The sequence below is a fragment of the Lichenostomus cassidix genome, chromosome 5 (assembly GCF_008360975.1).
Source record: "Lichenostomus cassidix isolate B80296 chromosome 5, HeHo_3.0, whole genome shotgun sequence".
Taxonomy (NCBI): Eukaryota; Metazoa; Chordata; class Aves; order Passeriformes; family Meliphagidae; genus Lichenostomus; species Lichenostomus cassidix.
The window spans coordinates 21,669,658-21,687,971 of NC_139486.1; the positions used below are offsets into that span (position 1 = coordinate 21,669,658).

At 43.6% G+C, this 18,314-nt stretch overlaps 1 protein-coding gene across 3 annotated transcripts; it reads left to right on the plus strand.

Moving 5' to 3' along the window:
- Window positions 1-15: 15 nt before the first annotated feature.
- Window positions 16-16,093, plus strand: TMED8 (transmembrane p24 trafficking protein family member 8). Of its 3 annotated transcripts, none has more exons than XR_014852521.1 (7): window positions 16-367; window positions 1,348-1,426; window positions 3,980-4,109; window positions 5,028-5,169; window positions 5,431-5,730; window positions 6,869-13,849; window positions 13,904-16,093. XR_014852521.1 is itself a non-coding variant. In XM_085061669.1 (7 exons), exons 1-7 carry the CDS (start codon window positions 16-18, stop codon window positions 7,084-7,086), a joined length of 1,095 nt encoding a protein of 364 aa, XP_084917795.1. In that variant the 3' UTR covers window positions 7,087-16,093. The 3 variants fall into 3 exon arrangements, 2 of the variants coding, with proteins under 2 accessions (XP_084917795.1, XP_084917794.1); XM_085061669.1 differs by having other exon boundaries at window positions 5,431-5,552; window positions 5,679-5,730; window positions 6,869-16,093; XM_085061668.1 differs by having other exon boundaries at window positions 6,869-16,093.
- The last annotated feature ends 2,221 nt before the right edge of the window (window positions 16,094-18,314 follow it).

Sequence of the window (18,314 nt, forward strand, 5' to 3'; positions counted from 1 at the left end):
CGGGACCCCGTTGCCATGGCGACCATCACTTCCTGGAGGTGCGTTCCGTTGTCCCTTCCGCCACTCGCTCCCAGCTGTCAGCCTGCAACGCCGCCCGCGCCCCGCGGCTCTGCAGAACCAGATGTTGATTGGCTGCGTTGTCGAGGGGGGAGGCTGAGGGATGAGCACCGAGGCGCCACCATCTCCCTGCGGCCCGGCTCACACGCACTCGCTCGGGTGTTTCCGTCCCCCCCGCTCGGGTGTTTCCGGCCTCCCCGCTCCGGCCCCGCTCGGGTGTTTCCGGCCGCCCGCCGAGCCGTGCCCATGTCGGACGCGCTCTCTCGCTCCGAGCCCCCGGGCGACGGCACCGCGCCCCGCGGCCGCGCAGGTACGGGCTGAGCAGGGCAGGGGGCAGCCCGGGACGCGTGTTTAGCGTTGGCCTGCCGGGGAGAGTTTCCTTTACGCGGTGGGTTTGTTCGTTTCTTCCGGAGAAGCCGTATTTCCGCGGTGGCAGCTCTCTCCGGTGGCAGTGCGGTGCCGGGGCTGTGCGGAGAGGGGCGGGCTGTGGTCTCTGCGCGACTCACCGGCTGCTCGGGCGCCTGGAGCTGCAGCGAGAGTTCCTCCCGGTGCAGTGGGAAGAGCGAGGATTGATGGAGGGCTGTGCTTTCCGCGGTGAGAGAGGTCCCGTGTCGGCGGGAGCTGGACCGTGCCGGGCTGCGTGCCCCTGGGCTGGAGCTGCCTCCTTCCCGCCCTGACTCTCGGGAGCGGCCAGCGGCTCCGAGCGGCACCAGCCACCTGCAAAAGCTGCAGCTTGTCCGTGCGCTGTTCACCGCCTTAACGCGCTCCGACAGCAGGGCTGTGGAGCGCATACCTTAGTCGTAGGGGGCCGGAGCTTTCCCTGAGTTCAGTAGACTCGGGGAAGACCAGGAGCCATGTTTATAGAGAGTCCTTCTAGCAGTGACCTAGGAATTTCCATCTCGTCAGTGTCCTATGTGAACTGCTGCATGATTGCTTTTTCCAGGGCTTTGTCAGCTCAGCTTTACATGATGAAATTCGGCCTTGTTCTGTCCTTCTAAAGCTAGGATTAGTGATTCCTGAATGAACACTGCTTCTGAGAATGGCTTTACACCAAAAACATGCATAAGTTTTTGTTCTCCCTTACCTGGGGTTGAGCCCATTAAACATCTTTGTTCCACAAGGTGCTAGATACAGCTCACAACATGAAAAACTGGTTGGCACAGCTCTTTGTTCCACAGCTGTGTGACCTTGTCAGCGTTTGAGTGCTGGCTGCAGTTTCTCCTCCTGTCAGTTTATTATAAACACCAACATTTATTTCACCTTCTCTTCGTATATTCTGTTTGTTGTTAGAAAATGAAGACTCAGCCCAAAAGACAGAGCCTGCAGATCAGCTAGTTGATTCTTTGGAGTCCAGTACTTCGCAGAGCGGGTAGGAAAATATTTTTGTGTGTTGTGGCCCATGTGCATGACAGTCTGTTCACTCCTGTGACCTCTTCCATGTGGCAATTTGTTCTATGGAGGTAAAAAGAAGGGGTGGAGACTGAATTGCCTGCTTTGGGACAGTATATACCAGAATAAGTACAGGAGGGCCTGTTCTTACAGGCTTTAAGGTTGTTTTAAAACTTGTGTAGCTCATGGCTCAGCTATTAAAATCACAGAGTCAGTCAGCTTGAAAGGAACTGTGCAAGGTTTTGTAACCCATTATAAGAGCTAATACATTTTCAGTGGGAAATTTTCTATATCCTGTCTGAAGGATACTTACATAACTGAGCATGCCCACTGTCTATAAATCTGGTGGAAGCTGTACAAGAAAACACCTTTTACTATGTTCTTGACAATGTTTTGACTTTTTTCTTCATTGTTTTCTGTGCCATTCCATTAATGCTGCTGATCAGCCCTGTTATCAGATATTTGGCTTGTTGGTACCTGCTAGGTGTGTGGTGTTTGTGGCCAAGTAATTTCATGGGTTACAAGCACTAATATTATGCAGTGGAGTTTAATTTACCATTATACATTTGTTACACAGGATACAATTTCAGAAATGTGTGAGTTAATTACAGTAGGTAAACCACAACTTCATCCAAAAAACAGCAAAAAACCAGGAAAAATCCACAACAAACTACACTACTTAGTTTGATGCCTCTAACATCTCTATCAGCCTTCTTGACTCTAAAAGTTCTTCCATCTTTTTATTACATCATCTAATTTTCTTTGAAGAGATTAATACAGACCATGGGCAAAATGGCCAAAGAAGATGATGGATACTTGTGGACATTACCTATTAAATTTGTCCTAATTTAGATCTTCTTTGAAAGGGATGGAGGTGGCCCAAAAGGGTTGTGTGAGGAGGAGCCAGCTGAACTTTGTAAGTCTGCTAGTAAAGCTTGTGTAGCTCTTCCTAATCTCTCAGTGAGACTCTTGGGGATCAGTGATATCTGGAGGAAAAAATTCCCAAGCTACGAAAGCTCCTGTGTTGATGGAGAGCTTTTTGAGCAGATGTATGCACCTATGGTAGAAAATTACCAAATAGCCTTTCTAGGTATGTTCATGCAACTGCTAATATAAAATGCAAATGGACTGGAAAATGATAGCATGGAAGTCCAATAATTCTTCTTTTAAAAAATTGTTCCCACCAAGTGTTCCTTCTTATGCTGTCCATCTGCTGCCATTTCCATCCTGCTATTCAACTCATTTTGACTTGTTCTTACAGACCTTTTGATCTATCATGCCAATTTTAGGAAACGAAATCACAGTGTTGAGGGAGTGTAAGTAAAAAATGGCTTTGTTCCTGGGTAAATTCTGTACCGCCATAGGAGTAACAAATTTGAAAACAAAAGCCACATTTGACCTCTTCAAGTCTTCTCTGTGGATGCAGAATGTGTCTGAATTGAGCTGTGTATATTTTATTTTATTTTTAATTATTCCAAACTATGTTGATAGTCTGCTTCCTTGCTAATGAGAATTCTTCTCATTTCTGAAAGGAGACATCTGAGAAAATGCATGTATTTTCCATTAATACTTTGTTCACATGTTTCCAGTCCTTTAGAGCAAGGCAGTTGACGTTGGTGTTATAGTGCTGTGAGAAGTTTTTGATTTTCAAAAGGGCAACTCTTCCTATTCTTATTCAATATTAAATTACTTCTCACAGAATTTTCATATACATAATGAGAGCATTACAGAGGACACTCTTATGGCATCCATCTGAGTTCATTTGCAATGATAAGTCCAGCTATAGACAACATGCAGCAATTTTTTTTCAATTTCATTTAGAAGAAAAACCTCATCAGAGAATAAATGCCAAAGATGTTTCCTTTCTTGCCCGTTCTTTTTCTGCTAAGTAGCTTTCTTTTTGTTTTAACATGTCCATTTTCTTTTGTTACAGTGCAGTACTTGGCCTCTTTGCTTAAGTTATTGTGCTGCCCATTGTATGTCTTATGGCTTGCATATCTGTGGAGTGTATTTGAATATGGCAGAAACACCTGTGTGCTCCCTGTATCTGTTGGGATTGCTAATTGGAAAGGCATAATGGGCCATTTAAATAGATGGCATTCTTAGGATGGCTGTCAAAATAGTTTTGAATTCTTTCACTGGTCCAGTTGATTTCTGATGGAGTATGCAGATGCCATGCAGTAGCAGCATAAAAGTTGTCCTTTCTTGGGCAGAAAAGTTGCTACTGATGTCTGCATTAGTACAGGGTTGGTGAGCCAGCATGCTGTGAGGTGAGTGCAGTGAATTTCTGCCATCTAAAGGACAGTAAGTATGGACCATCCCACTGAATTTGCTCCCTCTGGCTCACGTGGAAGATGGTCATGCAGAGATGGCAGGACTGGGATGGCAGGGGCTCTTTGTCCAGTTAGCAGGTGCTGACCACAGAAGCTTGTTCCCTTCAGTTCATTTGAATTTAACTTCCAGAGCAGTGATTCCTCTGCTGGCTGTGCCCTGGGTGCCAGTGCTGAATTGTAGTGCTCTCTTCCTCCAAAAGGTCACAGGCTGGGGCGCATCTGAGTGCAGACACAACAGAGGATTCAAAGGAAGAAGTTGGCACCCCAGAGGACCAAAAAGTGGCTGAACTAGAAGAGAAGCTACCTGACCAAATCCAGTCCTTCAAGAAGGTAGAGGGGTGTTTCTTATGTCTGAAAACAAAGAGGTGCAGCAACAGTTCTCCCACCCTACTGCTGTGCTTACCACTATGGGACTGAGGCTCTAAGGGTTGTGTTAAGATAAAAGTAGTATTAACATAGATTCAGTTACATTTTTTTTCCTATACCTCAGAGGGAGATAAATGGTATCCATCTGATTTGCAAAATCCCTCTTGTGTCTTTGGCTAGTCCTTGCTTCCTTGCTTGCTGAGGCTTCAAGGTAGTTCTCACCTTCTGCACTTATCTGGTGCTTCTGGGAATTCTGTTCTTGCAGGTTTCTGTAAGGGGGAACTGAAAGTCCTGGGTTTCTTCTTATGAGCAGCTGATTTGTTTGCCATACAGCTAGAGTCAGGAAAACCTGTGCAAGTGACACCCAGTTCAGGACCTCTGAGTTTGCATATGTGAGGAGAGAGGACCTAGTGAACCAGATGGACATTTAACTAGGATAGAGCAAGTTTGATTGTGGCTGTAGTCTAGATGCACCACAGAGCTGAAAGGCTGTCCTAGAGAGATTGTGTGTTGGGAATTTGTTCCAAGAATAGTCAGCTAAATCAAAGAAGGCTGTTTCGTTGTTGAGGGGTGACAATTAACTCTGATGCAAGTGCAAAAATGTGCCTGCCCAGGGACTCCTGGGGAGGCCAAGGGGAGAGTAATTTGTGACACTAATGCAGCATTTGACTTCAAAGTTCATGACTTTGGTGCAGTGGGGGAAACAATGCTGAGAGGTGTCTCAGAGCTAGCCAGTTATTTTACACTAATAATAGAAGCTTCTGCAGGTCTGACTTGGTTTCACAAAGATGCCTGAATTACTACTGAGTTATTTCAAATCCAGGCAGAGACTATTTAACCAGGATGGTTGTTGTGACAATGTTTCTTATGTGCTTTGTGCAGGAACCTGTTGTTCGAGTAACCAACTACCATGTACCTCAGGGAGTAGGGGATATAGTCATGATTCAGTCAGATCACACTGGTGCTGTGGATATCCTTACAGCTGAGCTGGAGACTGCAGACCTCCTTGGGGAGCAGAGGAAAGGTGAGTCCTGAAGGCAGAACTCTTGTTTGGGTAATTTTTTAAGTGCCTGCCCTGGCTAGAAGAGCAGAGACTGTCCTGGAGACACTTCTAATTCCTGCTGGAAATTTGGGGTCCTGGCTAGTGAGTGGAAAAACTTCACATCTAGGGCTTCTGGAAGCAGGCCGCAGAATGCAGGGCCCTTATCAGAAATAGCTTCACTGTTTTCAGATAACAGTTTGTCAGTAATGAAAAATCACGTAAGCCCATGATCTCTTCTCTCAGCTCAGCCTCCCCCTCTGGCTGCACCCACCATGTGGACCACTGAGAAGATGAAGGAATTCAAAGCCAAGATGGGAAAGGAGAAGAATGGCCGGATGGTGGTGAAGCGAGGCGAGGTGGTGACAGTCCGTGTGCCAACCCATCCTGATGGGAAATGCATTTGCTGGGAGTTTGCTACAGATGACTATGACATTGGGTTTGGAGTCTATTTTGACTGGACCACAGTTACTAGCACTGCCATTACTGTTCAGGTCAGTGAATCCAGTGATGAGGAGGATGAAGAGGAGGATGAGGAAATTGAAGGTTAGTGCAGATCCTATAAATGTTAATTTGTGGTTCTTGTTGTCGTGCTTCTGATAGTATCTGTCAGATGCTATAATTTCCATCTGCTTTGTTTAGCCAGCTCATTTGCTATCCTTGTAGCCTTTTGGGGTTTTGGTTAGAGGGATAAGAAAGCATTTGTTCCTTCCTGCTTCAGCATATGGCAATGGCTGTCCTCTCCAAGAGCATTCTTAGAATTGAACACATTGAAAAATGAAATGAGAATTCACTCAGTCAACTTCTAGCTGATAAAAAGATTAAAGTCTGAAATTTTAACCTGACTGTTTTTCTTAGACTCTTAGACTGAGAAATTTCTGGCAGCAAAATTTCTAGAGGCAAAAGGATTTTGGATGTGGTGTTTGGGTTTTTTTGTTTGGGTTTTTTTTTCCTGTTTCTTGTTTGGTTCGGTTTTTTGGTTTTTGTTTTGTTTTGCTTTTTGTTTGTTTGTTATGTTTGTGGGGAATTTTTTCTTTTTTTTTTATTTTTGCTTGGTTGTTGTTTCTTTCTTGTTTTCTTTTTTTCCCCAGTACATCAGTAGCTCCTTCTGGCTGTATTTGAAATGTTTGCTACCTGTGTCACTGTACTTGGGAAACACACAGCAATGTTGCCTGTTCTGTGGCTTCAGTGTATGTGTGACCAGTGTAGCTGGGGGGTTGGTGTCTGAATTTTGCAGGTCCTGTAAACAGAGGTAGGCTCCTGTATGAGGAATCCTCTTGGAGAAGTGCATTGAGGGCATAGACGCAATGAGGTAGTAGCTAAGAGCTTTCCTGCCTCTCATTTGCTTCAAGTCTATATCACAGAAGCACTGTTGTGTGTATAAAAGCAGTGAACTGTCTAAATGGTTAGCTAAAAAGAGAGGAGACTGGGCTGGTATCTGGTAAATGCTGTCCCATCAGTATTCCCAAGAGAACTGGTTCTCAATATGACCTTTGTTATGATAAGGAAGACTGGACTTTGAGGAATTATTTGCAGAAAGGTTAGGGGAGATGCTCTGGGTAATACTATCACAGTTAGCCTTCCATATAGCTGCATGTCTGCGTTGTGTTCTGATCTTGTTGGTCTTCTCCTGGATTATGTAGTGGCCTAACTGGTACTTACTTGTCTCCTGTGTCCCATTCAGGACTGTCCCCTGTAGGTGATGTGGAAAGGGGCTCCAAAAGCTATCTGCGGAACCGCTATGGAGAGATCATGCCTGTGTATCGGAGGAACAGCCATCGGGAGGTACAGGCAGGCAGCCATGAGTACCCGGGCGAGGGCATCTACCTGCTGAAATTTGATAACTCCTACTCCCTGCTCCGCAATAAGACTCTGTTCTTTCACGTCTATTACACTAGCTGAAGAAGAGGGAAGGGGCAGGGATGGCAGGCAGGTGGTGGTGAATGTAGCAGGCTGCCATCCAGCCCTGGTACAGCCTGACGGGCACTGCTGTGGGACACAACCAAGGCACAACTCTGCCAGCTCTTCTTCAGACATGAACTCGTTTCTCCCCACTCCTTCTTCGCCTGTGTCCATGGGGAGAAAGGTAGTTGTGGCTGCCTGATTGTTCCCAGGCAGCTGCTCTTTTTCTAAAACTTTGGGAGGTCTGCTCCATGCAGGCATTGGGCTTGGCCTTCACATCACAGCTGGCAATTGCCCTAAGCCAGGTTCAGGTGGTTGTGATTCCAATCTGTTGTGCTGGTACAAAATGAAGTGAAAATAATCTGTTACAATTTTGTGAGTAACTTTTCCAACTCTCCTGCTGCATCTGCATCACTAGAGGGCAGCTGTTAGCTGCAGTGATCCAGAAGCACAGCTGGCTTGTCACTTAGCCAGGGTAACCCCATCACCTAATGTCACTACAGTCACCAGCAGTCAGTGCTTCCTCCACTCATGCGAGTGGGCGGGGGTGCAGCTGGCCAGCAGCAGCCCGTGCTGCAGTGGCATGGCAGTGCTACAACAGGTGAGCCCCAAATGAGAGTCACAGCTCATGTTTGAACAGGGCGTGGGAGCAGGATGCACACCTCATAGTCCATTAGAAGGCTTTCCTATAGATGAAGAATTGGATGTTATATCTGTTGATTGTAGGCATATGTAGATGATTCAAACTTCAGTGATTACCAAAAGCTTTTTGTGTAATCCAGATGTGAAGCAGAAGACATTACTTACTGCTATGCCAAATGAATACAAATCGGTTGGAATACAACCAATAAATACACAGGAAATGTTTCTTAGTAGCAGCATGTTGGTTCACGGGTATTGCAACCATATGTAGCAAGGAAAAGGCTCCCAGAGGAATGCAGTTTGTCAGCTCCTATTGCTGTTGCAAAGGTGTTGCTACGAAGTTCCTTGGCATGTTTTGGTGACTGGTGATGGTATTAGTTATCACCTGCTTAAGTAGTGGCTGAGTTGAACAAGGAGAAGTTAATCCATCAGAGATGAATTTTAAAACATGTTTAACTGTTGTTTATTTTAATACTTTTTAACTTGAAATCATTCTCTTTTCTAAGAATACTGCTGTATTTACATTTTGATACCTCTTTGCAGAGACACAAAATTACTTTCCATGGTGATACTAGAGAAGTTCTGAGGTTTTTGGTTTTTTTTTAGTTGTCCAGGTAAAGCACCTCTACTTGGTCTATTCCTTCTATTGAGAGAAAATGATGGACAAAATTATTTGGGGTAGTTAAAGCCAAAGATTTTGCTCTTGTAGGAGGGTTGCATATTTCCTATTAAGGGTATATTGTAATGCTGTGCAATTTGCTCCATATTCAAGCTCTTTTAACTATCTCTGCTTACTGATTCACCACCCCAGAGCACTTAGTAGGTCAAGATGGTAAGAGAGGGAGTAGTCAGTCTACAGTAGGGCAGCCCAAGCTGGGAGCAGGAGGAGTGGAAATTGAAAGACCACTGCTTGGAGCACAGTGGTTTTCTGGGGGAGTGGGCAAGGAGCAGAGTTGCTGCTTTGGGCACTGAGATGGGGAGAAAACAGCCACCTTCCTCAAAAGAGAGAGCACGTGCACTGGGGTGGGGGGAATTGCAAAGCTGCCTTATTCAAGCAGCTCAAGAACAAGGAGACAGAACAGTAGGGCTTTGTATCTGTCAGAGCAAGATGCTCTTTCATTTATCAGCTTGGAGGGGGCTATTCCTTCCTTTAACCTGTCTTGGATGAAATGAAGAACCATCCTGTGGCCTTTCTACAGCACTTGAATCAGGCCTGAGCAATTTAGTAAGGGGCTTGGGTTTTTTTTCATCCTTTGCTATCAAGGTCCTAGATATTGCTGACACACTTCTAACAGAGAAGTAGTAGTATGTTTGCTGATATAAAACAGCAATTTAACAACATTTGATATTTGGTGTGTTCTGTATAGACTGGGGAACGAGAGGCTGGAGAAGAGCGCTGCAGAAACGGACCTGGGGGTCCTGGTCAATGGCAAGCTGAATGTAAGTCAGCAGTGCCCTGGCAACCAGGAGGGCCAACTCTGTCCTGGGGGGCATCAGGCACAGCATCGCCAGCTGGGCTGGAGAGGAGATTGTCCTGCTCTGCTCTGCACTGGGGTGGCCTCACCTGGAATACTGTGAGCAGTTTTGGGCACCACAGTATAAAAAAGACATTAAGCCATTTAGAGAGTATCCAAAGGAGGGCAGTGAGGATGGTGAAGGGCCTGGAGGGAAAGCTGTGTGAGGAGTGGCCAAGGTCACTTGGTCTGTTCAGCCTGGAGAAGACTGAGGGAAGTCCTCATTGCAGTTACAACTTCTTCATGAGGGAAAGTGGAGAGGCAGGTACCAATCTCTTCATTCTTGTGACCAGTGACAGGACTGGAGGCAATGGCATGAAGCTGAGTCAGGGAAGGTTTAGGTTGGATACTGGGAAAAGATTCTTCACCCACAGGGTTGTTTGGCACTGGAACAGGCTCCCCAGGGAAGTGGTCACAGCACCAAACCTGACAGAGTTTAAGGAGCGTTTAGACAACGCTCTCAGGTACATGCTGTAATTCTCGGGGTGTCCTGTGCAGGGCTAGGAGCTGGACTCAATGATTGTGATGGGTCCCTTCCAACTCAACATATTCTATGATTTTATGAACCTTTTTTACCAAGTCAGTGGAAAATACCTTAAAACTACTTATGATCACCCAGGAAACACTATGTGCCAATGCCAGAAGAAACGCTGCACATAAAATACGGCAGTTGGTCATGTCCCAGAGCAGTAAGATCAGCCACATACATGTGTGCTGAATACTGCCAGCATTCTTCAGTCTGTTCTGCAGGCTCTGGGAAAACTTGGTGGTGTTGAAACTCAGTGGTGAAGCTCTGCAGGATTGTTAGAGGAAATAAAAAATAGCACTTACATTTTCTTAGAGGTTTCACTGGGTTGTTCTTTACATCATTTTTTATGTTGTTAATTTGGAAAAAATACTTCATCACTCAATGCTTGTCATGGAAGTGTTTTTGTAAAAGTGGGTACGAGCTTAAGTCAGTCTGTGAACTCCAAATTGTCACAAGTTTATGGAATTTCACTTAGTTTCATTCCCTAAAAGACTGCATCAGGTAGAATCTTACAGGAGAGGATCAGGCTAATAATTTTCTTCAAACATGATATAGGAATAAAAGGTACCAATGACAGGAAAATGGCAAGTTTGTTTAGTAAATGCTTTAACAACAAAAGTCAGTCTCTGAAAATAAGGTCACTGCTGGAATTAACTGTGCCAAATTGTCAGAAGATGGGACAACACTTCATTTCCAGTGGGTCTTATGAGAAAGAGGGAAAAGTATCTGGATCCTTACAAATTATGGTCTCTATCCATCAGATACACAGTGTAACAGGCGATGTGAAGCAGGAAAATCTGAGGAAGTGCAGTAATTCACATTCAGACAGAGATGTAAAAAAATCTCAAAAAACCCCCAGGCTCACTAGGCCTTTAGACTAAGAAAAGTGTTTAAATAACTGGTTTTAAGAAATGAGATTTTTTTCATGAGCTGTTTTATAAAAGAAATAAACATTTCATTAAAAGTTTATTCAAACTGTCATTGCTAATAAAATCTGAATTAGTGAAATCTCTGGAAGCACTCTAAATACAGTAACAGTTTCATTATATTTTACACAACTATTCATACCAATATAGTATATAATTCCTTGAAAAGCTGATAAGCAAACCCAGCAGTAGCAGCTGAGTGTTATGAGGGCACTTCTGCAGCCCAGGCACCTGAGTTATCCATCACATTCTGCAACTGGCAGTATCCTTTCATGACAGGTTCTGGTTTAAAAGAGAGTTGAGTTAGAAAAGAAAATCACAAGCAAAAATTTTTAGGGATTTTACTCCCCCGCCCTTTTTAAAGTATTGGTTTGTGAATAATGAAAGTTACTGATAAAAATGTGACAAAGAGATTAATGAAGCATCATTCAGAGAGCAGATGTCAGTCATGTCAGTCAGCTCACACACATGGTACAAAATACTTTAATAGACAAGGACTGCAAGGCAGGGCTGTGACAGGAACATCAGCACTGACCATGACTTGACTGCAACGTGTGACTCCTCTGTTACTGATAGAGCACAGGACATCTGTGCCTCATGAAGCACTACATGCAGCAGTAACTGGAGCATGCCCAGTTGTTCCCAGATGTTCCAAAGGCTTTTCTCATGGCTTCCAAACCCATCCCCTCTCCCTCCTCACCAGGTATCCTCCATGCAGGTCATGCTGTGAACCAGGTGTAACCCATCTCCTGCACGCACAGCCGCACAGGTGCAGCACTCCAACTCCTGTGTGTAACCTGTCTCCCACACACAGCTCTGCAGCTACAGCACCCTGGTCTGGTTGAAGGTGTCCCTGCCCATGGGAGAGGGGTTGGAACAAGATGATCTTCAAGGTCCTCTTCCAATCCAAACTATTCTATGAGTAAATGGGACAATAGTTTAACAAGATTTGATGGCAAAGTATACTTAATTTTTTACCTCATAGAGGATGGGGTCAGACAAAACTCTCAGGAGGACGCTCTGCAGAGTCATGAGGTTCAGAAGGAACCCCCTTGCTTTTTAAACTCCTTTCTTGAGGGGGATTTAGGTGTGGCTGAATCCAACTGAGTCCCAGACTTGGACAGCAGCTTACATCCAGAGGATTATATGTGCACAGTCAATTGTGTATCTCAGCTAAGATTTTGAAGTTTTGCATGCTAAGTGCAGTAAGCACTTAGCAGGAATTTGTTACAGCAAGGATCTCTGAGCCTCAAAAAGTTAACCCTAAGGTGCATCCCTACTCGAGTGGAGATCCTGGTGCACAGCCTACTGCCATGCAGGAGAGGGTAAACAGGCCTTGGGCTGTCCACTATTTATAGAGCAAGATGACTGACTTACAGTCGTATTTCCATACAAGCTGTAGTTTGGGTTTCCTCATCCCCAGCTGACCCCTAGCTGTTGTGTTCTTACCTGTCTTCTCAGAGTCCAGCTTAAGCCAAATACAGCCCTCATGACCACTGCTGGTGGCTATTGCTCAAGTAGAAGTGAGATGGGAGAGCACACTGTCACACTAGGCGCTAAACAGAAGATGGAATAGACCTTTCAGTCTGATTACAATATCAGCACTGCCCCAATCAATGATTGCTGTTGGTCCTTTGCTGTGAGATCTGCAGAACCTTGTGTGTACATGGTGGTTCATGTATGATGCACTATTTGGCACCTACTCCACTTTATCATTAGGATTTATGTTGAAGTGAACTCTGACCTGTATGTACATGAGATACTCCAGAATTACTGATCCTCAGCCGCACAGCTTGTTGGAGGCTAGTGGGTTATCACCACTAAAACATCTTAATACTGTGGCATCCCTGTTGCTAGCTTGCAGCTACTTCCCCCTTCTGTCTGTTGCTCATAATAAGGTTTGAAATATATTTTGTCATGTTTTAAAAAATCAATAAAGCCTGCCTTATAACCAGTTTCAATCAGTCACTTAAATAGTATATGCCAGTTTTCAAACCACTGGTTAATGGGTTTTGTTAAGATAATTTGCACTGTAGATGGCAAACCTGTTGTTCAGTTCTTGCTTTCTGAAGTGTGGACCAACCTTTAATAAGGCTTGGGTCACTCTTTTGGAACTGTGCCCATCTACCTGGTCTCATTGACTTAAGCCCAAAAGAATGTGAAATGTCATCCCAGTGTGTATGTGCCCGGTCTGCAAATGCAGTGTACTCCCAGGCCTACTGCAGTGGAACTGAAAGCATTTGGTGTGTGTTGTTTCACTGCTTAAGTTTCCCAGAAATATCTGATATCTCTTATGAACACAAGATAGTTTTAGGAATATTTCATCTGCAGGAAAGCTTCACAGTTGCACAGGATAATTCCTCTTTTTTAAATTTTCTTTAATTTCCACATTATACAAGTATGTTGTTTCTCAGGTATTCAAATAGCATTCATTATCCAAGTGACAACTTCTTTTTGGAAGGATACAGAGTCTTTATTAATTTTGTGATAAGTCCAATAGCTTGGCTGTGTGGCTAGTGATTAACAGCAGCCATTCCCATTCAATATCAAACCCATAGTTGTTTCAAAGAAATAATCTTATTTTGTATGTGTCATTTTTACAGTTTGGCGTATTTCCTGGATTTATACGCAATCCTGCTAGCTGGCTTAGGCAGTTATGAAAACCCTTCTTATTTAAATAGTGATCTTTGGAATTAGACCTTGGATCAAGAAAGAAAAATACATTTAAAATGCAGTTGCACTTCAGAGAGGAAAATTAATCCTCAGGAAAGGAAAATTTCCTCTCTGTTTCTGTGGAAGATTTCAAATAGGTTTTAATATGTGTTTCTTTTCTCTCTAAATTGTCTCTAGAAATTCAGAAACCTAAATCAAGGAAGAAGCTTCTTTTGCATTTTGGGTTTGCTTTTGTGAAAGCACAAAATTGTTTTCCATTTTGTTTTGAATATAATTTAGCTCTAAATAAAATTTACATGTTCAGTCAGAGACATATGACAATCCTGTAGCAAAAGACTTGTATAAAAATTACCTTGTATAAGTGTTAGTTGTAATAATGGTACTAATCTGTTGAACATTTTTTATGTCAGAGAAGGTAATAAGCTCTCCATTGTTTTCTCTGGGTTTGGTTGGGGGGTTTTTTTGTTTTTTTCTTTGTGGTTTTGTTTTTTTGTTTGTTTGTTTTTTGGTTTTTGTTGTTTTTTTTCCTTTAGGTGTAACGTAGCAGCAGGAGCTTAAAATGTATGTGTTTTACTGAGGACAGAAAGTTAAAATTGCTTAAATCAAGGACCACTGGTACTGATTACATTTACTCAGACTCTTTGGAGACCTGTAATACATGTTCTCAGGAAAGGTTACTGGTGTCAGACACAGCTTTGCAGCAAATTAATGCTTGGGACCCATTTAATGCATGAACAGGCAAGATGAAAATGCATTAAGAGGATGTGCTTAGTTGCCTGACTTCAGGTGCTAAGAAAGTCGAGTTACTATGCACTGAGACTAGGAGGCAGCCACATGCCTTTCTTTGTGGCTCTACCCTGTCAGCTTGTCTCCTTGAACGTGTGTGTGCATGTAACCTCCATCTATGGCCTGCAGTGGGTCAGCTGTGGTGGTGCTGGGCCTGGTGAGGTGGGTTTGATGTAAACCTTGTTACAGGTCTAGTTGCTGAAAGATTTTGTTGTACTTGAGGGGAATTAGGGTAGAGAATGAATCCCTAAATTAGTTCATTTTCATCCCCACTGCTTAGACTCTTTCTTCTTGTCCCACTATCCCTACTAAAGCCACTCCGCAGAGGATTTTTCACAAGGTGCCTTAGGAACAAAGAGCATGTCTGAAATAAGAACTATAGGTGTCATTATGACAAGAAATTATTCTTATTTCTCTGCCCATTTGGGTAGGGGGTGGTACTTGCTAAGGTCAGGCAGGGAGAGCCCCTATAGGCTGTTCCTGGAGATCTAATCTGTTCATAGACTGCCTTGTTGCTATAAGATGAGCAGTACAATGGTATTTGAGTTTCCTGGCGCCATATGTTCTTGCCTTCATATGCTGCTGTCAGATGTCTAGGAACACCAGAGGACTACTTTTGATATGCTGATGCTAAACCCAAGGACCAGAGGAACACTAGATAGACACAGAAGAGTGTTTCTTACGGCCATTCATAATTTTCTCTGAAAAAAGTGTTGAAATCCAGAGTTGTGAGTGGTGTGTGCGTATGCATATTGAGGGTGGATGAGAGACCAAAGCAACAAAGTTTCTTTGTTTGTTTGTTTGTTTGTTTTATTTCTTCAAATGTGAAAGACTATTTCTCCTTTTCTCATATCTGGGAAAATGTTGGATGTGACAATGTCATGTAGAGGAATGAGAACTTCACAATTGGCAGAATGAAAAACTGGGAACTGATTGTGTTAAATACATTGCTAATTAGACTGTGAAAGAAGCCAGGAGTTTAGCAGGAGTCAAAGTGCTAAGGCATTTATCTAAAGAAGTAGATTTGCAGTAAATACCAACTAAATAAAATTTTAGAAGGTACATAAACCAGCAGAGTTCAAATGTATATTGAGAGGAGGAGAGTTTTTTGTGAGGATATTCCACATTTGTCTGGAGAAAGTCTCTGACTACTTATTCTGAAATTGTGGTGCTGTTGCAGCTGAAGGTGCATCAGGCCAGGTGGATAGCAGATTTGAGTCCCCTTGGCTTTTTTAGGTTCCAGTCTGGATTTTACATGTTGCTTTCTCAGAATCATCATATATTAAATGTAGCCTTTATTGGGAAGGGAGAGAGGAAGAATTTTCTGAGGGTTATCTGTTTTAAACCCATCTGGACTGGTGAGTCAAGTCCTTTGGGCAAGAAGCAGGATGCAAGCCACAAAGCTCACAGCTAAGGAGGCCTTGCCAAGTAATGACCTTGACATTTAAGAGCTGCATTTGGAAATTACAAATAGCTGGAGATGGCCTCCCTGCAACCTCCAGGTGACTGCTCTCCTCAGAAGGAAACAGGCTGCTTTCCACTCAGCTCCAAGCCATCAGCACAGGCTTTTGATTTGGAGCAACTGGTCATACCTTTTTCAGAGATATGTTCTTGTGAACTGTGATGGTTGCCTGTCAGTCCTTATCTATGTGATGTGAATATTTTTGATGTCCTGTGATTTCAAAAGAGAGTTCTCAGCACCAACTGTTTGCTTTTCATGTGCTCCCAGGAGGTGGGTTTTAAATGGAGGATATTTTAACAAAATATGGCAATGGACTCTTTTTGAAGGGCACATATATGAAGGCTATATTTATAGTGTGCTTGCATTCCTTCTACACTTGGTTTGTATTGTTTATATTTGATGTGTTGTGGTTGATTTGTAATAATATATTGGAACTTATTCCCTTTAAATAAACTTTTCACTATGCAACCAAGAACTTTGTCTTCTGTTTAAAGCAAGTGAGTATCTTGATACGAAAAATTCAACTACTGACCTTCCAACAAAACAGGAATGCAGTTAGTTTTAGGAGCAAAAAAGAGGCAAATACTCAAAATATACTTTGCAGTGTACAGAACATTCCAATTGGAAACTGATAGGAAAATGCTCTGTTGCCAGCTTTTAATGATGGTTCCAGCCAGGAAATTTTTTGTCTGTTAAAACAACTTGCTGGAATATTTTTTTTGAGATTGTCCTGAATGCTTGAAGACTTGGAGAGGAACAAGCAAGTAGCCAAACTCATATAATGGACATAGGTGGAGTTTGAATACTTTACCCCCCAGTTCTTCATACTGGTACTCGTCACCTCCATTTGCAGAGATCCCCTAGCTCCTTTGTTACTTTGAATCTGGAGGACTTAAAAACATCTCTTCAGTTACCACATACTCATTAAATTGTCTAGCGAAAAGTGTTTGGCCTTCATAGCTCCTTACAGCTGCTTTGCCCATCAGCTTAACCATACTACAAAGGCTATATTTACATGTCCTGCACTTGCTGGTCAAAATGAGAAATGATGCCTGCAGCCAGAATCATCCTTTCTCACCTATCCCATTTTAAGTTTGTCAGTACAAGTGCTGCAGAGATTCAATTCTCTGTTCTAGTCTGATCTTCCATTGGAGCACTTTTAAAAACTAATTGATAGGCAGGAGCAATCATAAAGCAGGTTGACCAAAAGGATAGATGATTAAAGATAGATGATCAAAAGGAAAGATTATTAAATTAAAGATGTTTCATTGCATTTTAAGACCACCAAAGAGAAACGGTGTTCCAGCAACTTAATTACCATGCACTCACTACACATTCTTGTGCTTGGCTCAGGCCAAGAGGAAAACTAAAGAAGACAGTGGGGATGCAGGGAAGTGATGCAAAATTTCACATTAGTTTTTCCCATCCACCCCCACTCCACCACTCCTATTCCCTCTTTTGTAATTTTTGTGGATGGGTGTTGCTGTTGAGCAGCTAGCAGAGTAACGAATGCATCAGTTCTCAGTGGCAAGAAGGAATGACCTTTATTGTTTTGATTTTATCACAAAAACCAAAAACAACACAAACCCCCACCACCACCCACCCAACACACACAACAACAACACCAAACACAACAAAACACAAAAAACCCAAAAAACCCACCACAGATGGGCTGCAGCAGAAACACTCTGATGATAAGGTGCTCTGTGAAGGCCTTGCAGCAGGCTTTATTGTCTCTGCCAGGGAAGTGCCTCTTCCCTGTTTCACGTGAATAGGGAGAATATTGTGCTTTGGCTACTGAAGTCTTGTCACTGCTTTTAGTAGTGATTATCAACAGCATTTTTAAGCTTAGCAGAGCTACTCATTGTTATACAGGTGGTACCAGTTACCCAGAGGAGCCTCTGAAGTAACAGACACATAATTGTTTAAGCAGTACATACACACATACACACACGTAATTGTTTAAGGAGCATCTGCCACCATCCTGCTTTCCTTTGACAGGAGTTACAGAAGCAAGGTTCACACTTGCTCTTCTTCATAAAGGCTGTAAGAAATGTGTACAGATACCTTAATTTAGGAATTGGCAAGCAAATTATCTCTCTCTGGAAAGGGGCATGTGGCTTGGTCTCTAGAAATGGTGAAGGTTTGGAGCACAAGTCCCTTGAGGAGTGGCTGAGGGAGCTGGGATTGTTTGGGCTGGAAAAAAGGAGGCTCAAGGGAGACCTTATTCTCTACAACTACCTGAAAGGAAGTCGTAGCCAGCCTCTTCTCCAGGCAGCCAGTGACAGGACAAGAGGACACAGTCTCAAACTGTGCCAGGGCAGGTTTAGGTTGAAATTAGGAGGAATTTCTTCACAGAAAGAGTGATTGGAATGAACTGCGGGGGGTGGTCACCATACCTGGAGGTGTTTAAGGAAAGACTGGACGTATAGTGCCCATGTCTTGTTGACACGGTGCAGTTCGGTCATTGGCTGTTCTCGATGATTTCAGAGATCTTTTCGAACCTACTTGATTCTGTAGAGGATAATTTAGTGCGAAGGCAAGGCTGGTCCTGGCTTCGGAAGGGCTGAGCAACTGGCTCTGCTCCCCCGACCTCCTCCGTGGTTGCCAGGGCTGCCAACGGGAATGGCCGCGCCTCCGGCCGCTTTCAACACGGGCAGGGCAGGGCAGGGCAGGGCAGGGCAGGGCAGGGCAGG

What these genes read in the sequence shown, in the direction of transcription:
- TMED8 (XM_085061668.1), top strand. Translation starts at nt 16, where the DNA reads ATGGCGACCATCACTTCCTGGAGGTGCGTTCCGTTGTCCCTTCCGCCA. An exon ending in CGCGCCCCGCGGCCGCGCAG is followed by an intron (nt 368 to 1,347) that starts GTACGGGCTGAG and finishes GTTTGTTGTTAG; the next exon opens with AAAATGAAGACTCAGCCCAA. An exon ending in TCCAGTACTTCGCAGAGCGG is followed by an intron (nt 1,427 to 3,979) that starts GTAGGAAAATAT and finishes TTCCTCCAAAAG; the next exon opens with GTCACAGGCTGGGGCGCATC.